We start from the raw sequence: 20,319 nt of genomic DNA, 5'->3' as shown, positions 1-20,319 counted from the left end.
AATCCCTGGTGTTTTTATATGTAACAATATGAAATATTGTTAAAGAATTACACTGGATTATATGCACCATAACGTATTTCCCACTATTCCATAGTGGGAAATACGTTACGTTACGTTCTGAGTGGTACATCGGCTGTGGTCCCGTCATGTGTGTGTGTGTGTTGTGAGAGGTACCTACATGTTGCTTAAATATATTATGACTTAAAGTCGGGAAAGGTTCTAGTCAAGGTACACATAGAATCAGTCTGGAAGGTGTGTGGGATGCACCTGTTCTGGTTGAGCATGAGGGATCAGGAATGAAAAGGCTTCTGTGAGATCAGTTCAGTTTAATAGAAACAGTGATTCAGTTTAATAGCAAAATAGCTACAGCTCGTACCCTCACTTTCCTGCCGGTGATCGTACAGAAGCCTTTTCCCTCAATCCTGATCCCTCATCCTCAACCAGAATAGGTGCACCCCGCACAGAAGGTAAGTGTGATGTATGGAAGAATGTTTGTGAGAAGCATTTTTTTTAGTTTGTGTGGCTTTGAATAGGTAATAGAGCGACAATTACTAATTTAACTTCAAGTACCTATACCTTAGAATTCTACTACACAGTAGAGATCTGTTGCCACAAACGGCCACAATAAAACTGAAATAAAATTAAGAAACAATTATTTATTTAATTCTCTATCCTTTTACTAGCATGTGATACTTAGTGTATTTGACAAAAATATTACTAATATGACAGTTATTTGTCGTAATAAAATATTAGTCCGTTATCTATCGCCTATGTTATTAAAATATATTTACTTAGTAACGTTAACGAGTGGTGCTATGGCCGCGGCCGGGCTGGGGGTCATTTCTTCTTGATCCGGCTCGCTATCCACTCCAGCCCCAGGTGTAGACTGGAAAAAACAATCATTTATTGTTATAAAACATTGTTTCTTAACCTAGATAAATAGACAGTGACTTTCAGAAAGACATGCGTATCTGTATATACCATGGGATGGGTAATCCATTGCCTGTTAGTACCTGCCCCTTTCACTATCCTTTGCATAATGCTGTTCTATTCGCTGAGCCAGCGAAGTAAGTATTATTATGTGTAGCATTAGATTTTTGATTTTCAAATATAGCAATGTGAATATAGATACAGAGCTGTCTACACACCCCTCGCCGGTGAGCGCGCAGCAGCCCTGTATGTGCCACGGGTGCAGCTTGATGGACGTCAGGTCCAGCTGCTCCGAGATCTCCGCCGCCGTCATCGACCCCTTCACGTCCTGGAATCAACCAAATATATGTATTATGGAGATTGAAAGCCTCTTTATTATGCTTCGCAACTTTATTTGACGCGCTCAAGACAATCATCATCATCATCATCACGACCCATCACGATCCCTCGTGCTGGGGCACGGGTCTCGTTCCAATGAAGGAAGGGTAAGGGTGCTTACATAGAGAATCGGGTTCCCTGGACCTACCTGTACCGGTAACCTGATTATGCGAAAGCGCTCACTGAGAGATAGATACAGGGAACCCGATTCTCTATGTAAGCACCCTAACCTAATCCAAGACAATCGCATAATGTAAACGCTAAATCGCGTCGAATAAAGCTGCTCGCATAATTATGGATCGAACTTCACTTAGTAAGTTCGTTTGATCAAAAATTATCCACAGTATTTAACTAAACCATAAACTTAAGTAAAACTACCGAAGGCCAGAGCAGCAGCATCATTTAAACCTGATGCCCTTGTACTAAGTTACGGGGAAAATCTAGTTATTATATTTATTGAATTGTGTTTTAAAAACAGAGGGTCAACTTGTATAATAATATTGTAACCATAACAATAATTCACCTTCTGGTGACAACCGAAGTAGTAGAAACAAATAAAAATACTTACATATGTAATTAAGTATAAGAAATTCAATCAAGAATAGATGAAAGTTAACACTGACAAACACTCTTATCGATCGTACGGAATGCTAAATACGAGAATTCTATAAACAGAAATGACGTTTAATGAATACATAATTAACGAAGCTGCAGTCGACATGATTTGCTACTAGTTAGCAGAGAATAGTTTAATCCAGATTTAACGGGAGTTTGACACAGTGTTTGACAGCGCTAATCCATAAATTTATCAATAATAGACGCATTTTTCCTGAAATAAAAATGACATATTATGTATCTAGCCTATCTGAAACCTAGTTAAACATTGTGAGATATGGCGTTTCGACTTTCTCCGTGTTCGGCATCATAAGGGTCACAGTGACAGTTAAATAAAGTCCATTTTTCTCTCCACCTTTAATTTGCAAGGTGCGGGTGCCTATATAAATAGAGTGAGTCGCCCGCGCGCCTCAGTTGTAATATCACCATGCAGAAATGACTAGGTTTCAGATAGGCTAGATACATAATATGTCATTTTTATTTCAGGAAAAATGCGTCTATTATGTAGTCTGAGCCTATCTGAAACCTAGTTAAACATTGTGAGATGTGTTTATTATCGCATGGTGGAGAGAAAACCAACTGTGACCCATAAGCTACTGATGAGTATATCAGTAGATAAATATTTGAATCTATAAATTTATAATGCATAGATTTCTAGGTAATAGATATACTAAAAAGAAAGGTATAAGTATACATAAGACTTAAGTACTTCCTTATTATTCCTGACTTGTCAGAAAGTTATGGAAGGTATGTACCTATACATATAGGTAGGTATTTATACATATGGATACACACAGTGCCTCTTCGAAAGCAATACTTATAAGTAATTATTGATCAAAATCTTGTTATTGTCAAGGCAATATTTTTAACATACACTAGCCGAATGGATGGAACCAGTGAAATACTTTGCAACAATATTTAAAAGCTGTAAAATGTAGAATATCGATCCAGGCCGCTGGGGCTCAGGTCAGCACATGCTGACTAGGGTATGTAATTCTGGACTGACCTCAGAAATGCAGCAGCCGACCCTGGAGCCTCGAGGACCTGCTCAGTCAGCCCTGTACGACGACACGGCCAGCAACACCTGGCGTGGCATCTAGTCCTTGGAACGAGGAGTGGTGCTTGAAGGGAAGATAATTTTACTAAATATCTCAGCCTCATCAGCTACTGGAAAATATTAGATGAAGGCTGTGACACTGGCGGATAACTAAGTATTCAGTTTTTCAAAACATGATGCAGGTCACTATATTCATATTCTAGATTGACAAGTAACACACAGTCTAATTTTGTATTCTAACTAACTCGGCGGTTAACGAGTTCCTGTGCAGTCCTACTAGGAAGGAAAGTTATTTTATAAGCCTTTGCACCCATTTTGTGGGCTACTATCATTCTGTATCATTATGTGTGAATATTATGAGCTCTGGCAGCATTCCTTGGTAGATGACATCAATTAATAAAGATTGATTGTTGATAAATGAAACCCGGCTAACATGTCTTAACTGGGTAAGTAAATGATCAGTCATGCAACCAGGATAAGTAAAATGTTCAGTACTTCATATGAAAAACATTAACAAGGTCACCTTTAGGTATGTTCGTCAACACTAAGGGCAGGTCTCGGCCAAAACCTTAAGGCTTCGCCTTGTTGCAACTTCAAAGGTACGTAGGTAGGTACCTACTTACATTGTTGTAGGTTCGATTTTGAAACCATTAAGTCAACCTAGATAAAACAAAATAAAATAGCTCGATTAAATAAAGATGGTACGTAAAGATGTTAGTTGTATCTGATCAGACCTGATGCAACGACAGCCAACATAGACTCTCTAATCTGTGGAAGCAACAATCATGGTGGCGGGAACATGGACAGTTGGACGAGCCACCTCGAGCCTGACTTATCAATCAGAACTGACAGTTCGCCAACAGCAGATAGCTTGCGGCTATCTATAGGTAAACTTAGGTAGTTAGCTATACCCAAGAAAAAGTCCTTGGACATCGATATGACAGTGGAACGGCGAATAACTGTGACATTCTTTAAAACAAAAAGGCTTGTTGTTGTCCAGCTAAGGAAGGTTACCTACTTCAGCGACCTGGTATTGCATTCTGAAAGAACTGCAAAGAGTTAATTTATGACTAATAATTATTACTTATTTAGAAAGTTTTCAGCAAACTCTAATAAATCAAGCAGCTGCCACGTCACCGCTGCCCGATTATAACTCTGTACTAGCTTAGTAGATATATATACCAGTACTAGCCTTCAGCTAGAGGCTAGAGAGCTCCTAAATGAGATGCGAGTACGAGCATGACACAAGTTTTTTTTTTTTTTTTTTTTTTTACTTGGTAACTAGTTACGTAACTAACTGAAAGATCCATAAAACAGTTGAGGATTACTCAAAATGGAATAGTGAAAACGGCATGTCTGCATCTTAACCAGTCAGTCTAAGTAGTTTCAGCAGATACAGTGTTGAAAAATAGTTATGAAACGTTTGCGCCAGAATCGAATTAAAAATACATTTTCATTAGAGAAGCCGTTTAGGCATGAATAGGTACTTTCACCCTTTGAATTGTGCTCCAAATGATGACCTTCGAAATTCATAGAAATTTAATGACGACTGCCATTGTTTATTATCTAGCTCCGTACATTAAGTAGGGCTGCGGCTACACGTGATGTGATACACAGTACACAGTAGGTATATGCATGTTCCCAGAATAGTGGAAGTTATAATTTTACCAAAAGGTAGTCGTCTCGTGCAAGAGCACCGTTACTCGATTTATTCGATACACAACTAGTAGACAGCTGCTGCGTAGGAGGTTCACGCATTTTTCAACAAAGAGCTCGGATACACACTCACAATCCACTGGGACATAAGGAAGACAGCTAATATGGTGCCACTCAGAAACCGCGATGACACTCCGATCATGATCACCCGACAGTAGGATCATAATAAATTCGGTAACTTGTGAAGCGGTATGGTATAGCAACAGCGACTTTCACGAAATCAGGAATTAGCTCAGTGCTTTTAGGTTGAACACTCGCCGGTGGGATTCACTTTGCTCACAGCCGAGAAAAGAAAAGACTCAAAGCTGGAATCTGCCGATGTGTCATGACACTTAAGATAGTGTCTGGGGGGTCACTTTATATGACGAAAAACGAACTTTCAGTGCACTGCGGCGCGAGCCGCTCTATCTGTTTGTATGTATTAAACGTGCCGATTGCACGACAGCTCTCGTTCGTTCGTTTCTCATCAGTATAGAGTAACGCTCCTGTACTTACCGTGCGTCACCATTCCCATGAGCAGTCCAATGATCTTTAGGCAGTTTAGAACAAAAGCTGCATTAGACAGTTTCTTCAGCAGAGACATCGAAATAAAAAATTGATTGCACAACTATCCCCAGGAGCAGTCTACAGGTCACTTTGGGCAGTTCAGAAGAAAGCTGCTTTAATAGAATACCCTACCTCAGCGGAGGCATCAAATTTAAGTGCTATAACACTTGTAGAAGCGGTGCACGTTACCCGATTTGTCGTCATCCATGCCGATGTGGCTACGGCGACTGCAGGTGGTTACTTAGGCTTCGTTGGTGTGCCCTTGTATGGCTAACATGACCAACCTTGGCAGTAAACGTTCGTCTGCATATGCCAAAATCACTGATGAATAGCGCACGTTACTCGATACCTTCTAAATAAGTCACTGATAATGATGGCTGATGATGATAATGACCGTGCTAGCAATAGTGCAGGCGTTTCCGCTGAGCATAAAATCTCTTCCCAGACAGGGGGCGTTTGGATCTGGCAACCAGAACAGGAGTGCCATGTGTGCGCAGCGATGCAGGTGGGACAACACAGCCGCCAGGGCAGGAGTACATGGCTGGATCTATACTGCGATGCAGGTAGCACAAACCGGTGGCCAGGGCCAGGACCGGGTGTAGGCTGCGATGCAGGTGGCACAAAACGGTGGCCAGGGCCAGGACCGGGTGTACAGCCGCCAGGGCAGGAGTGCATGGCTGGGTCTATGCAGCGATGCAGGTACCACAAACCGGTGGCCAGGGCCAGGACCGGGTGTACGCTGCGATGCAGGTGGCACGAGACGGCGGCCAGCGCAGGAGCACAGGGCCGGGTGTATGCTGCGATGCAGGTGGCACGAACCGGTGGCCAGGGCAGGAGCGCAGGGCCGGGTGTACGCTGCGATGCAGGTGCCACGAGACGGCGGCCAGCGCGGGAGCACAGGGCCGGGTGCAGGTTACACGAAACTTCAATTTCACCGAATCGGCCTGCCTACCCTCAGCGGGTAGGTACCGGCGGATCACATTACTCGCCGCACATGCCACAATGTCCCAACATACTGAAACTCGGAGCCACGTGCTTCCTGTAAAAAATCCTATGACGGTCCTGGAAAGCTCCTGTTTGTAAAGCCTTACATAAGCTATAAACTAAAAAGAAAATGCTGGCCAGATCGCTGCCACTGTCGGGTAGGGTACCCAAGACGCTGGCCGCGTTACCCCGCTGTATAGCGATGCTTAGCCTTTGTGCGAGGTAAGAGCCAGCCCTAGGGTCCCTTGAGACTTCTATTAGTCTGATGCTGATGTCTTTAAAAAGCTGACGTGCCTCCGGTCCCCACGGCCCTAGGGTTTCGACTCCGAAAGGCACAAACATGTACCCCTCTCCTAGGGATGCATATTTGCGGCCTTTCATCATCTCTGCCCGCCCGGCCGCAGCGCCAGCCTCTCTGGAGGTAGATGGAAGATGGGACGGTGCTAGTGTGTCCACGCATGTTGCGTCCCACACCAGCAGCCGGCCCCTCTTCCATGGCACCAGACTCATACCGTCGGGTCTCTTGCCGTCGTCCCGCATGATCCCGCTTGGCTCTAAGGTAGCGGGAACATTTGCACTGGCAAGGGCCCGGCGGATGGTGTCATTGAGTGCGGCATGGCGCGCTATACGCCCGGCACTGCGGCCGCACGATAAGCCGTGGTGACCGCGGCGGTCAGCATATTCCCCACAGCGGCAGCGATGTGGCTCATTGGTTTGAAGCCCTAGTCTCAGGCTGATGGCCACTGTCAAAGTAGTTCTGTCCAGCAACGTGCCTAGATTTGCCGAAGGGTAGGCATTCAGCCAATATCCCGACTGTGGAGTGCTGGAGGCCAGGAGACGGGCTCGGTCTGCTGCATCGGTTGCGGTTTCCAATAGTTGCTTTTCTTTTTTTGCGCAAAGTGGCGCGTCCCATAGCCTCTGTGACGTCGTGTCTGTCGGGATATCTTGCCCGGGACCAGCAGCATTCAGCCATGCAATCTTGGCCTCCGTCAGACACGGCACCTCTAAATCACCAAGTGATGGAGTTATAATTCTTCCAAAGAGGTCCCGTGTACTGTATACGGAGGACAAAAATGCGGGCAGTGCTACGTCAGAGGCTTTGCGTATCCCAATGCCACCGTAGCGTACAGGTAGGGTGGCTTGGGTCCAGCCTCGGTCATCCATGCGGCAGTTCAGAATTTCGGTTATGGAACACTTAATGACTTCATCTATATGTGATAGGTAAAGTGGAAACTTCCATAAATTGGAGCATCTTAACACGTATGTTAATTTTGGCACGAACAAACAATACTTCATAATGTGCATCGCCATGTGTGGGTTAATGTCACACAAGCGGGTGTATGATTCCTCGAATTTATTAATTTGGTCCTGAACGTAGCCAGGGATGGATTCGTCCAAGATGGGGGCACCTAGGAGGCGCAGACCGTCTCTTTTGTCAATTTTGATGTTAGGGGCCAGGACGTTGAATTTGTTAATTATGTCGTATTTTTCTGTGTCTGAAAGGGATTCGTTGAGGTGGAGTTCGCATTTTCCAAAATTTAGTTCCAAGCCAATTGTGCTGAAATTTTGTATGATCGAATTAAGGTCTTGCAGCACTGTGGAAGCATCGCCCCCTAGGGTCCCATCGTCGAGGTACCATACATTGAATTTGGAATTTAGATTCGAAATATGTGGATGGATGCCCAGGCTGAATATTGCTGGTCCCAATGGGTCGCCCTGCTGACAGCCTGTGGCAGAAAGGATGTGGTGGTTTTTGTACGACAGCTTGGAAGGTTTGCTATAGCATTGCCAGATATATTTATAAATTGGATTGGCGTGGGATCGGATTTCTGTCAGCAGAGCGCTTCTATTGATGGAATTGAAGGCATTTTTAACGTCCACCTTCAGCAGCACCTGAAAATCTCCCTTGGTGATGAATGTTCGGGCAGCGTGTACCGCCGCTTCACAGCCCCCTTTAGTCCCGAAGCCGAGCTGAATCGGCTCGAACTTCTTAGATAGCTCTGGGAGCATTTTACGGCAGCAGATCTTGGAGGCCGTACGGCGGATAGTGTTCCCTACGGCGATCGGTCTGATGCCTCCGTCTTTCTTAATAAGTGCGACCAGGTTGGCACCGTATAGGATTTCAGTGATGTCCTCGCAGACTGAGCCGGACAGCATCAGGCCGATCAGCCTGGTCAGGTCCGCCAGCAGGGCTTCGCCCGCCGCCCCCGTGGGCCCGCAGAGGAGGTCCTTCAGGTGTTGGGGTGATAAACTATCCAAACCACCGGCTGATCCGTTCTTGAACGAAAATACTGCGGCAAGGACCTCGTCGGACGTGACCACAGGGGTGCACTCGGAGCCATCCGGGGCATCGGGGAGCTGTGAAGTAGCTGCTGGAGGTGGGTGTTTGGACAAAAGGGCTGAATACGTATCCTCGGTGTCTGGTGCGAGAGCATTGCTGGAGAATAGGAGGTCGGTGGCTCCCTTTGTGTCGCCATCGTTTAGCTTTGTTTCTATTTTTTTTGTGTTGCTCTCGGGTTTTTTGTTTTTATTGACTGTGAATGTACGATTATTAAAGTTTTGTAGTGAGCATGAGCCAGAGACACAGTTGTTTTTTATTTTTTGCGTAAGATAACAATATTAGCTTGATATCTTTAACCGTTTCTGAGAAAAAGGGTGGTGACATACAGACGGACAACAATAAGGATTCCTTTTTTCCTTTTCAGGTACGGAACTCTAAAAAAGAATAGTAACAATCGGATCAATCGTTTCCGTGATATTCGTGGACAAACATACGTACCAACAAACATTTAAACATAGTTATACAATATTTTTTTTCATATTTGTTAGGCTTAATGAATTGTCATATTGTTAATATGGTGCAGTTCCAATAATCTTACATAGGTACCTATATACCGAACATATTATGTACCTACTTACCGAATTGAGAATCTTTTATTTTAAATCGATTAAAAAGGTTTGTTATCCCTGAATTTAGTAGCAAGTGATGCCATGCTAAAGAATAAAATAAAGTAATTGAAATTAATTCGATACAATGGTCGTGAGTCGTGATTTTACCTTATATGATAAATGCGAAAGTTTGTGAGTATGTGTGTATGTATGTATGTGTGTACCTTTGTTACTTCTTCACGTCAAAACAACTGAACCGATTTTAATGAAATTTGGAATGGAGTTAGCTGACACCCTGGATTAACACATAATAGCTTATGTAAAAATAGCCTTTTGATAGCGGAATTCCCACGGGAAAACTAATTAAGGTGAAGCAAAGCTCGTGGCAACAGCTAGTATTGAAATATTTGTTATTTTTGTATTACCTACTTCACTTGAGCAAGTAAATATTTAGATTTATGTTTTTCTATGAAAACATTAAAAAAAATATTGCCCTTAAATGGATCCAAATTTTACCTTTTTTCGGTGAAGAGCTTTTTTAGTGGTATCACTAATGAAATGTCAGAATTTCGCGGAATTAAAAATTAGAGTATAAGTATCTAGCTCAAGCGCCACTAGTAGGACCGGAACATGTGATCAATCATCACCACGACTATTGAATCGGACCCTACTGCGTGGGATAAAAACCCCAAGCGCCGGAGCATTATGACCAGTGGCTGAGCTTTTAAAAGCAGTAAATAATAGCATTTTACTCACGGCTTATCAACTCAAACCTTCGTTGCGAAATCCTCAGCAATGGCTGCGTGCGCAGCAGCCGGCAGGCCCCGCGCCGCCTGGTCCGCATCACGCTACAGCTCCCGGCAGCGAGGAATCCGCAAATTCAATATTATATTTTTCCCCTTCGGAGCGAAGCCGACGAGAACCGTGGCTACATTGAGCCATTTTGCCGAAGTGTTCACTTCAAAAATCAAAAACCAACTGAGGCGCGCGGGCGACTCACTCTATTTATATAGGCACCCGCACCTTGCAAATTAAAGGTGGAGAGAAAAATGGACTTTATTTAACTGTCACTGTGACCCTTATGATGCCGAACACGGAGAAAGTCGAAACGCCATATCTCACAATGTTTAACTAGGTTTCAGATAGGCTCAGACTACATAATAGTAAAGTGACACGCATCCAGCCATGCTCGCAGTTTTATTATTAGCGGCGGCGTAATTTAAGACAAAATTAAGTGATCTGCACATATTTACACAGCTGCGTGGCGCACGCAATATTCATTCAAATTGTAGTTACAAGCATCATTACTGAATTTGCAAAACTGACTACATGGGACAGTATGGGCGAAGTGGAAATATATTTGGGTCACAGTTATTATCCATATTTCCATTCCTACAAGTACACATGCATTGTGGTAAAAGACTTTGAGATCTGAGGGACTGCTCAATAAATAATCATACTACCAATACACACATAAATGCCGTCCAGCCTTGAACCATCAAAATATTTCCTTATCTCAGAGATATATTTAGATCATTGCACGTAATATTTAACGCTTATCTTGGTAACAATGCTTGTCGCTACTTGGAGTAATACTTTTTTACTAAATGATACTGCTCCTCTAGCATGTCTTCAAGAATAAAGTCGTAAGTTCCATAAATTCTTGAGAAGATATCGGATTACAATATAGTTATTTTGCATCACATGTGATAATATTATGTCGTAGTGTTCCCAAAACGTGTACGTCTGTCGAACGTGAGATAACGCTCGGATTGTTTTCACAAGAGGAGTCCACGAAGCGCTAAACACTGTCGGCCTTACCACGAAAACTAGATATATTATTATACAGATATACAGCGCTGTACTTATATGCACCTGACAAAAACGTGGTCGAACTCGCTGGGAACCAGGTTTAATTTAATGTGTGATAATACAGTTTAGATACATCAAAGATTATCCCCTGCGTCGCATCGTACTAATTAAGAGCGTAATAAATTGAGTCCGCCACAATGGCGTACAGTGAGTGTACCCAGTTATCTGCGTTGCATTTTGATCGTGCAGACGGATCGATGCATACTACACACTTGTGTCAACTACTGGTGCATTTACTAACACTTATAACAGCATAAACTTTAACTTCGCCTCGCTAAGCCTAGCAATGGAATTTCATCTAGACACTCACACTCAACCATACATAGTGGTGTTTATATATCATCCAACTCTGCAACTCTACTTTGTTGTTGTCCTAACTATGTTTTGTTAGAAAGTACGCTTGGGCATTTCGCTGTTATAAACCACACAGCTGCTGGACTAGCGTTTAGTGGTGGATACGCGGCTACAGGCATGTTCTCGACTTCTCCTACGTCCCCAAGGGCTCCCCTAGTCACCCACCTGCTTGTTGGCGTAGACCAGCAGACAGGAGCCCTTGAGCTCCTCGTGCCGCATCATCTGGTGCAGCTCGTCGCGGGAGATGCGCAGGCGCTGCCGGTCCGTCGAGTCGATCACCATTATCACGAACTGCAAGCGGAGACATGGACTTGTCAATGTTTCATTTATCATTGTTTTAAGTGGGATGAGTCTTGGATGAAATATGCCAAAAATACCTGTTTTTTGTACTCCTCTACTACCTTATTAGTTACTATGTAAGGCTTATTAGAACGTGGTGTATGTGTCGCAGGCATCTGGTTTAATCTCCTGTTTGATTGAACCGCTAGCCCGTTCATTGGATGACGCCATTCAGTTGTATGACTAGGCCGAACGTTGGTTGTACAAGCGTCACAAAACGTCCAACTAGTTAGCGGACTTAAAATCAGTCAGGTGGTGAATAAAACAAATATGGCGTCTAACAGCGAACAGCTGACACAAAAAGCACTTGTATTGTTATTTTTAGCAAATAAATTAGCTTTAAAGTGCGATATTTATGTTAAAATAGTGCGACAACATGGATTTATCTATAATTACACCGCCGGCGGATAGTTTCAAAGAAAAAAATGTGCTGAAACTGGATAATTATGAACAACAATATCAAGGTGCGTTTATTGTTATTGTTTAGTTAATTTGTGAGATGAGAGCTTTGTAACATAGTCTTTTTGTTGACTCTTGTCTGGTCATGTTCATCCTAACCAGATATTACAAAGTTGCTATACTATATCCCATTTAACGACTTCGCTGAATAACGTTCAGTCAAGACGTTGGACGTTACAGTCAACCACTTGACGAGTTGTTCTTTAGTCATTCAACTGAGTAGCGTCATCCAATGAACGGGCTAGCGGTTCAATCAAACAGGAGATTAAACCAGATGCCTGCGACATATGTACCTACATGTGTACATGTAGTGTTGTGGCAATCCATGGAAAATGAAAACATTAGGTACAGTAAATAGAAGTTTATGATAAAAAAAATAACTTAGTCATAACAAGCATTAAAACAAAGTTAAAATGATTAGCAACTTAGTAATGATAGCCGTCTCAATCAATTATCACAACGCTGGATTCTCGAGAGAGAAATAGAGGGCGAGCATCTTAGTTTTACAGCCAGGTACGAAGTACAGGAACAAAATTACAAATAATTTTAACAATACACTTATCTCGTCTCATATACTAAGCATTGTATATTAAGAGATTACACACACACACACACACTCACGCCTTGTACTAATGTACTCCCTTGCGGGGTAGGCAGAGGTGCATTGCTGCACCCACTTTTCGCCAGAGTGTTATGTTAGTCCCAATGTAATAGGGGGCGGGCCTATTGCCAATTAAGAGATTAGAATGTACATATTATATAGCAGGCTAAGCTATTGCCAGAGGAGCAACCATAACTTTATCAATGTGTCCCTGCGAGTCCGCCCTGCACGGGTGTCGCACGTGCTATTTTAACGCAGCAAAGTGTAAATCGACGCAGACTAATGTCTGGCCGTAGCCCCCCGCCTCGTCCCCGGAAGCACGTCATTAACTCAACGAGCCACCAAGTTGGAACCCACTCGTAACCCCTCTCCTTCAATTCCAATGACGTTGTACCTAGTAGTAAACTATAGGTCTCAAGAAATATGGGATAATGCTATGTTATGTGATGAAAAATTTAAATGTTATGTTGGGAAAGGACGGGTGAAAGTCTGTGGTTACGCTTAGCAGTTTGACGCAAAATAACGCAAGCGACATATTAAAATATAGTAATTTAAATTAAACAATATATTACACACCCGATTAAGAACAATGACGACATAAGTATAAACAGTTAACTTAACGCAATCGCAGTGCAGTCGTTTGATTACTGTAAGTCGGTGTGATAATAAACTATTTATTGCAAATTTATGACTGCAATACGATTCTAGAGTTGTGAATTGTGATGGAGTTGTTATATACATAGAATGACCAGTACAAATTAGTATCCCAAAGTGGTACAAACTTTCGCCACTGCATTTAGCACGCCCATTGCTTATGTAACTAGCATCGCTTATATTATAAATGTTTGAGCACACTTAACGCGCCGATGGATATTCTGACTTATACGAAACCAAGAACAGAGTATCTGAGTGCTAATAAAACATTAATTAATGCTACATTATTGGTTATATGGTTCCCAAGTTTAAATAAATTCGACTTAAAATGAACTGCTCCTTTTAACAACTTGACGAAACCAGTTGATGTTCACGATGTTGAGGGTAGCCGGTGGATCCGGTATCGCCGCATGTGCGATGCACGGCGATGAACAATCAATTACGTTATTATAAATTTAATCCGATTATGCGCCGCCATGTTGAAATTTTAAACTAAACTAATCAACTACTGTACGCGCCGCTGATAACGGGAGATGATTGTTTAAATCTGTCGTTGAGGGAAAGCTACTCGTGGTGTCTAACATGATGGTGATGGGAATGTCCAAGGAATACGATTATATTAGGCACCATATGCCTATGCTAATGAAGAAACCCTGATCGACGGTTTCCGAAGTTATTTTAGTTTGACATAATTAAAGTTTCGTTTCGTCTAGTGTATTTATATTTCGGCAAAGGTCAAATAAATGCACTGTATTTTGGAAAGGCATCGAATGTCTGGCTGGGGTGAAAATAGCTCTTCCCTTTATTGATCTTTTAAATAATAATAGATTTACTATTATATCTACTGAACGCTATTATGTATTGACATTGTTATTGTATCGTGTTGATCGCGGTGTGCAATTCGCTGCGACAGTCAAGGTAACAGGAGCGGCGGCTGAAGGCTACACAAGTTGATCGCATTGAAGTGACAGGTGGTCGTGGAAAGTTACGCTGTAACTTGCATGCATGTTATTGGGTTCATTACCGGTAATACTGCTTTTCGGAGCTGAACTATAGGACGTGCGGTTTGATGACTATAAGTACCTGATGAGTCGAGTGATGATAGTATAGCTTATGTTAACTGGCATAAGAAATTCATGCTGTCTCAAATATCACACCCCGGTGTAGGAATAAAAGGTCAGGGTAGTGATGACCGCTTATAAATAGTCAAAAAAGTACCGACTACACATAAAATATGTTAAGTTATAGGATCAGTGTCGTCTACCTACTCAGCTACAGAATATCAAAAGTACGCTATTGGTAGACGATATAATATGTCAACAAAAACGCCTTTTGAATGTTTTTATACATGAGATTAGATCGATTCCCCATTAGTTTCATAACCATGACTTTGTCAATTCATACTGAATTCATAATAACAATAAAAATTGAACATCGCACTGCAAACAACATAATATTTTCACGCAAATATTTTGCCCTAATCCAATTTACATAATTATATGATGGTGAGTACCTAAAGTGATGGTTGGCGTAGGCCGGTGTCGAATGTGTGAAGAGTAGGAGTGACCTTCAAACTAACTCACCTATCTAGTAAATAATAGGAACAGTAAACAAGGTGTTGTCTTCTATTTACATTATCATCATAACAGAACCATACACCTGGCTTCGGCTGGAAGAGGCTCTCGGCGGCCTTGGAGGTCCAAATGCCTCCAGAAAGGACGATAGAAGAAGGTACTTCGAGAACAAACCGAGTGTGACGGCACGCTTTGAAGCAGCAGCCCTGCTAGCCGTCTAGGATACTATGGGCTAATTACCTGTATATCTGAAATTTAAAATTATTGAAACTCAAAGAAGGAATACACGGACCGATTTTCAACAAACGACTTTTGGCATGAAATTAAGGACTCTGATTGGATGTTGGAATGTTCGCACGATGCGCGAAGAAAGTAGAGGACACCAAGTTGTCAAATATATGCGGGACTACCAGTTAGAGATACTTGGCATTTCTGAAACGAGATGGAAAGACTTTGGGGAACAAAAAATTGAAGATTATACCCTGCTATACTCGGGACAGGAAGAGAAACACGAATACGGTGTTGGTATCCTGCTCACCAGAAATGCCCGAAACAGTCTGCTTGGCTGGGAACCGGTGTCGGACAGAATAATCACAGCACGCTTCAAGTCCAAAGTGAGAAATATCACAGTAGTACAATGTTACGCGCCTACTAACGCAGCGAAACTGGACAAGAAGGAAGCGTTCTATGATCAACTCTCGCAAGCATTGCGAACTATTCCGAAAGGCGATATTGTGATTTGCATGGGTGACTATAACGCGCAGATTGGGGACGACAATCACAACATAGAGTCGTGGGTAGGGAAGCATGCGTTAGGAACACGAACGGAAAATGGCAACATGCTCGTAGACTTCTGCTGTGAATTTGATTTGGTGATTGGAGGATCGATATTTCCACATAAAGACTGCCATAAGGTATCCTGGGTCTCTCCTGATAGACGTACCGAAAATCAAATAGATCACGTCATGATAAGTAGGAAATGGCGACACTCTTTATTAGATGTCCGCAACCGAAGAGGAGCAGACGTGAACAGTGACCACCATCTCATAGTGGCAAAAATCCGCCTGAAGATAGCAAAGGTGCAGAGTAAGACAACCACATTATCTCGGCGTTTCGATGTTTCCAAACTCCAGAATCCTGACAGGAAGCATGAATTTAGTGTGGAATTACACAACCAGTACCACACGCAGAGGGTTGAAGAAGCTTCAGTGGAGGAACAGTGGAGCGCTGTTAAAGGTGTACTGCTCAATTGCTGCGAAATGTTCTTAGGCCACAGTAACCCGCAGAAGAAGGAATGGATATCCGCTGAAACATGGAATAAAATATTACACCGAAAATCCATCAAAGAGAAACTTAATGCGGAAAACGACCAGAACATCAAAGAGATCCTTGCCTATGAATATTTTGTATGTGAAAGCGACATAAAGCGCAGTGCTAAGAGGGACAAACGAGTGAGAGCTGCATCGATAGCCCGAAGAGCGGAACTGGCGGCGCACGCAGGACACACCAGAGAGCTGTACCGTGCCGGAAGAGAGCTTTGCAATAAACCACCGACAACGCGGCCAGTAGTAGACAAAGCAGGAAAGGTGCTCACTACGCTGGAAGAACAATTGCGCAGATGGCATGAGCACTTCAACGAGGTCTTCCACACTCTGGACAATGAAGCCGCAGCAGAGGCTGACAGCGATGTCGACCTAGAATGTAATGTTCTAGACATCAAAGTTGATCCTCCGGACAAGGCTGAAATTGCACGTGCCATCAATGGCCTAAAGTGTGGTAAAGCTCCTGGAAATGATGGCATCCCAGTGGAAGCATTAAAGGCAAACGCGGACGTAACAGCTGATATACTGTTGCCCCTGATGACAGCGGTCTGGGAAACGGGCCAAATACCTAGCAGCTGGAAGGAGGGCATTATAATTAAGCTACCGAAGAAAGGTGACCTGTCCCAATGCTCCAACTGGCGAGGAATCAACCTGTTGCCGGTGTGCTCCAAGATTCTGAGCAAAGTCCTGCTAGACAGAATGAGAAGCGCAGTTGACTACACGCTGAGGGACGAACAGAGTGGATTCAGAGCGGGGCGATCTTGCACCGACCAGATCAACGTACTGCGAGTGATTCTGGAGCAGTGCAATGAAATGCGGAAAGAACTCTACACTCTGTTCGTAGACTTCGAAAAAGCTTTCGATCGGGTGAAATGGTCTAGCATTTGGCGAATCCTTAGGCGAAGAGGTATACCGGCCAAGGTTATACAAATAATCAAATGCCTTTATGAGGGTTCCTCTTGCCGAGTGATGCACAAAGGCCAACTAACAGAACCGATAACAGTCACTGCCGGAGTCAAACAGGGCTGTTTGCTGTCCCCGCTTCTCTTTCTTGTAGTCTTGGATGACGTGATGCGCAGAGTGAGTAGTAAAGAAGAGAGGGGACTACAATGGGTGCAGGATAAGACCCTCGAAGACATAGACTTCGCCGACGATCTCTGCTTACTCGCGACATCTCGTGACGATCTTCAGTCCAAGACCGATGACCTCGCAAACGTTGCTGCTGAGGAAGGCCTGCGCATCAACTGTAGCAAGACCAAAGATATGCGCCTAAATACCTCCGATTCAGCCCCCATACATGTGAACGGCGACGTTGTCGAACAAGTGCAGCGTTTTACCTACCTGGGGAGCGTCGTGGACCCACTGGGCGGAGCGGAGGCGGATGTAGAAGCACGCATCAACAAAGCCCGAGCTGCATATGCGCAACTGAAGCCTGTTTGGACGTCTCGCATCATCACTCGGCGTACCAAGATCAGAGTTTTTAACTCCAATGTCAAGTCAGTCCTCCTGTACGGGTGCGAGACATGGCTCGTTAAGAATGAAGTGACCAGTAGACTTCAGGTGTTCGTGAACAAATGTCTGAGGCGCATACTGGGGATCTACTGGCCACGAACCATATCTAACGCAAGACTGTGGGAGATGACTGACCAGACACCCATTGACAAGGAGATCCTACTCAGGAAATGGCGCTGGATTGGGCATGTGCTGCGGAGACCAGACAATCACCTGTCCAAACAAGGGTTGAAATGGCAAGCGAAGGGGAAGAGAAGGCCGGGCCGCCCCCGTACCACCTGGAGGCGGTCAGTTGAAAAGGAGGCTGCATCAACTGGTCTCGGCTGGGACGACCTGGAAGCGGCCGCGCAGGATCGGGAGAAGTGGAAATCCTTTCTTCGAGCCCTATGTCCCTGATGAGGGATAAGAGGATTTCATCATCATCATCATCATAACAGAAGGCTGTAAATCGCAAACCACTTAAGTTGTTACTGTATCAATGTTATCAATGACATTGCCACTGAATTTGAATAGCATTCAAAGCCAACAATGTGATGATTGCTATCTTAATCAGACAGATTTCAGATTATTACCCTTACATTCCTATTTTTACCTTGACAAGGTACACATAAATTGTATGCATTAATTTGTAATTTGCTAGATTGAAATCCCCAGAATTACTTAGTAATAATGTACCTAATAATAATAATGTACATCAAGTAAGGTTAGTGGGGTCATGTTATGTATGATATTATTATAATTTTCAACAAGCATATACATATCTCAAAAATAGAACAGCAAAAAGTGTATCTATGAAAATCCAGTGATAAATATACTAATTTCTGTCTGATTCTAGCAAAATCATGAGCCTAATATTAAAAATTATTATGAGATAAGAAGAAAAGGCAACTAATCAGTCTTCAGTCAATTAACAATAGATTTCCTAAAAGTGATTTTGCCCATACAGTAGTTGCTGCTAGATCTCCACAAATAGTCTAGCCATCTCTGATCACTGGCCTCAATGTCTATTACTGACAATTTATCATCTGAAACACTTTTTAGTAGATCCTCTACCCTGCCAAGCAAGTCTAGCATTCTTAACGTCCCAATCCTTCCATTTACTGAACTTTACTGAATCATTAGTATTCAATTCTTACCTCACTGTTGGTGTAGTAAGTATTCCACGCAGAGCGCAGGCTCTGCTGGCCGCCGAGGTCCCACATGACGAAGCGCAGGTTCTTCCAGACCACCTCCTCCACGTTGGAGCCGATGGTTGGCCGCGTGTGCACCGCCTCCCCGAGCAGTAGCTGGTACAGGATGGTGGTCTTGCCCGCATTGTCTAGACCCACTAGCACTAACTTGTGTTCTGCAAGACAGGACAAATGTGTTTATAAATAAGGCCTTCTTTAAATTGTTAATTTGTAATGAATATCAAAGAATGTCACTTGATACCAAAGTTGGTTTTGATTAGTTCAGAAAAAGGGTATGAACAAAACTTCAAGAAAGTTATAGACAACTTTAAAACTGTTGTGCCTGGATAATGAACATTTCATGCTATATAAATACTTAATTAAATCAGTGAACTACATTGGAGCTATAGTATCGTAACGTAACATATTGTTATTTAAGCAGTGTAAATAACCATGAACTCATTCTAGATCAAGAAATAAAAAGTTTCTTACCTTCATTTCCGAATAAACTCCATAATTTTGATATCAGCTGCCCCATAATTTATTTGAGAACTTGAACTTACAAACAAAGGTCGAGCAACTATGGGATATAAATATGTTTTATTTCATGTTCATTATAACTTTAACACGGCGTAAAAATTTACAAATCAACAAATTGCTAAAATTAACAACTATCTTGTACAATTCAGTTACTTTAACCACGACATTTTAAGGCATTGTATTATATAAAACCTATGCTATCAATTAAATAACTTCTACAATCTAGAAACGTTTGATTTCACTAAAATACAAAGAAAGAAGGAAACGAAGTCAGTCAAGTGAAGTGAAGTGAGTAAAAAAGGCAAAGGCAAAGCATGGAATAAGGAGTCAGAATAAGTCAGTTGTCTTTGTCTGTCTTGTAGTCTATGGTAAAATCTGACACTATGATGACAGATGTCATCCAAACGTCACCATACAGAATAAAAATATTAAACCCCACAGAATATCAAAAGTAATTTGCAGCCTGGCAGAAATAAATGAAAATAACTCTAAAATAACTTGAAAATAATCAAATTTGGAAACTTTATCACTGTCTGATATTTACTTAATGTAAAAAAAGGAAAAGTAATAAGTAACTTGGTAAAAATATGGCGCCTTGGGCGACTGCACCTGATTTCCCAGCTGTACCTAGTTGGTTGGTTCAATAGCCACGTTAGCTCTGTTTTTCGTGATCGCCCCACAGGCAGTGATTGGTCCGCTGACGTCAGGGCCGGTCAGGCAAAGTTTCACTTGGTTTTCTTCTCCATTCCCATTTTCCGTTTTGTACTCTGTTTTGCCAGTCTGTTCAAAACAAGTGCAAAACGTTTTA

General features: G+C 42.8%; 1 protein-coding gene across 1 annotated transcript; it reads right to left on the bottom strand.

Moving 5' to 3' along the window:
* Positions 1-641: 641 nt before the first annotated feature.
* On the bottom strand, positions 642-19,825 carry LOC105381348 (ADP-ribosylation factor-like protein 5B). The gene is made up of 5 exons (XM_048632665.1): positions 19,464-19,825; positions 18,939-19,147; positions 11,507-11,632; positions 1,149-1,258; positions 642-886 (listed from the first exon to the last, which is right to left on the bottom strand). The coding sequence occupies exons 1-5, from the start codon at positions 19,507-19,509 to the stop codon at positions 838-840; spliced, it is 540 nt and encodes a 179-aa protein (XP_048488622.1). The 5' UTR covers positions 19,510-19,825; the 3' UTR covers positions 642-837.
* Between the last annotated feature and the right edge of the window lie 494 nt (positions 19,826-20,319).

The sequence above is a fragment of the Plutella xylostella genome, chromosome Z (assembly GCF_932276165.1).
Source record: "Plutella xylostella chromosome Z, ilPluXylo3.1, whole genome shotgun sequence".
NCBI lineage: Eukaryota > Metazoa > Arthropoda > Insecta > Lepidoptera > Plutellidae > Plutella > Plutella xylostella.
Note: the sequence above shows the minus strand (reverse complement) of the source record. Positions and strands in the feature narration are given on the sequence as shown.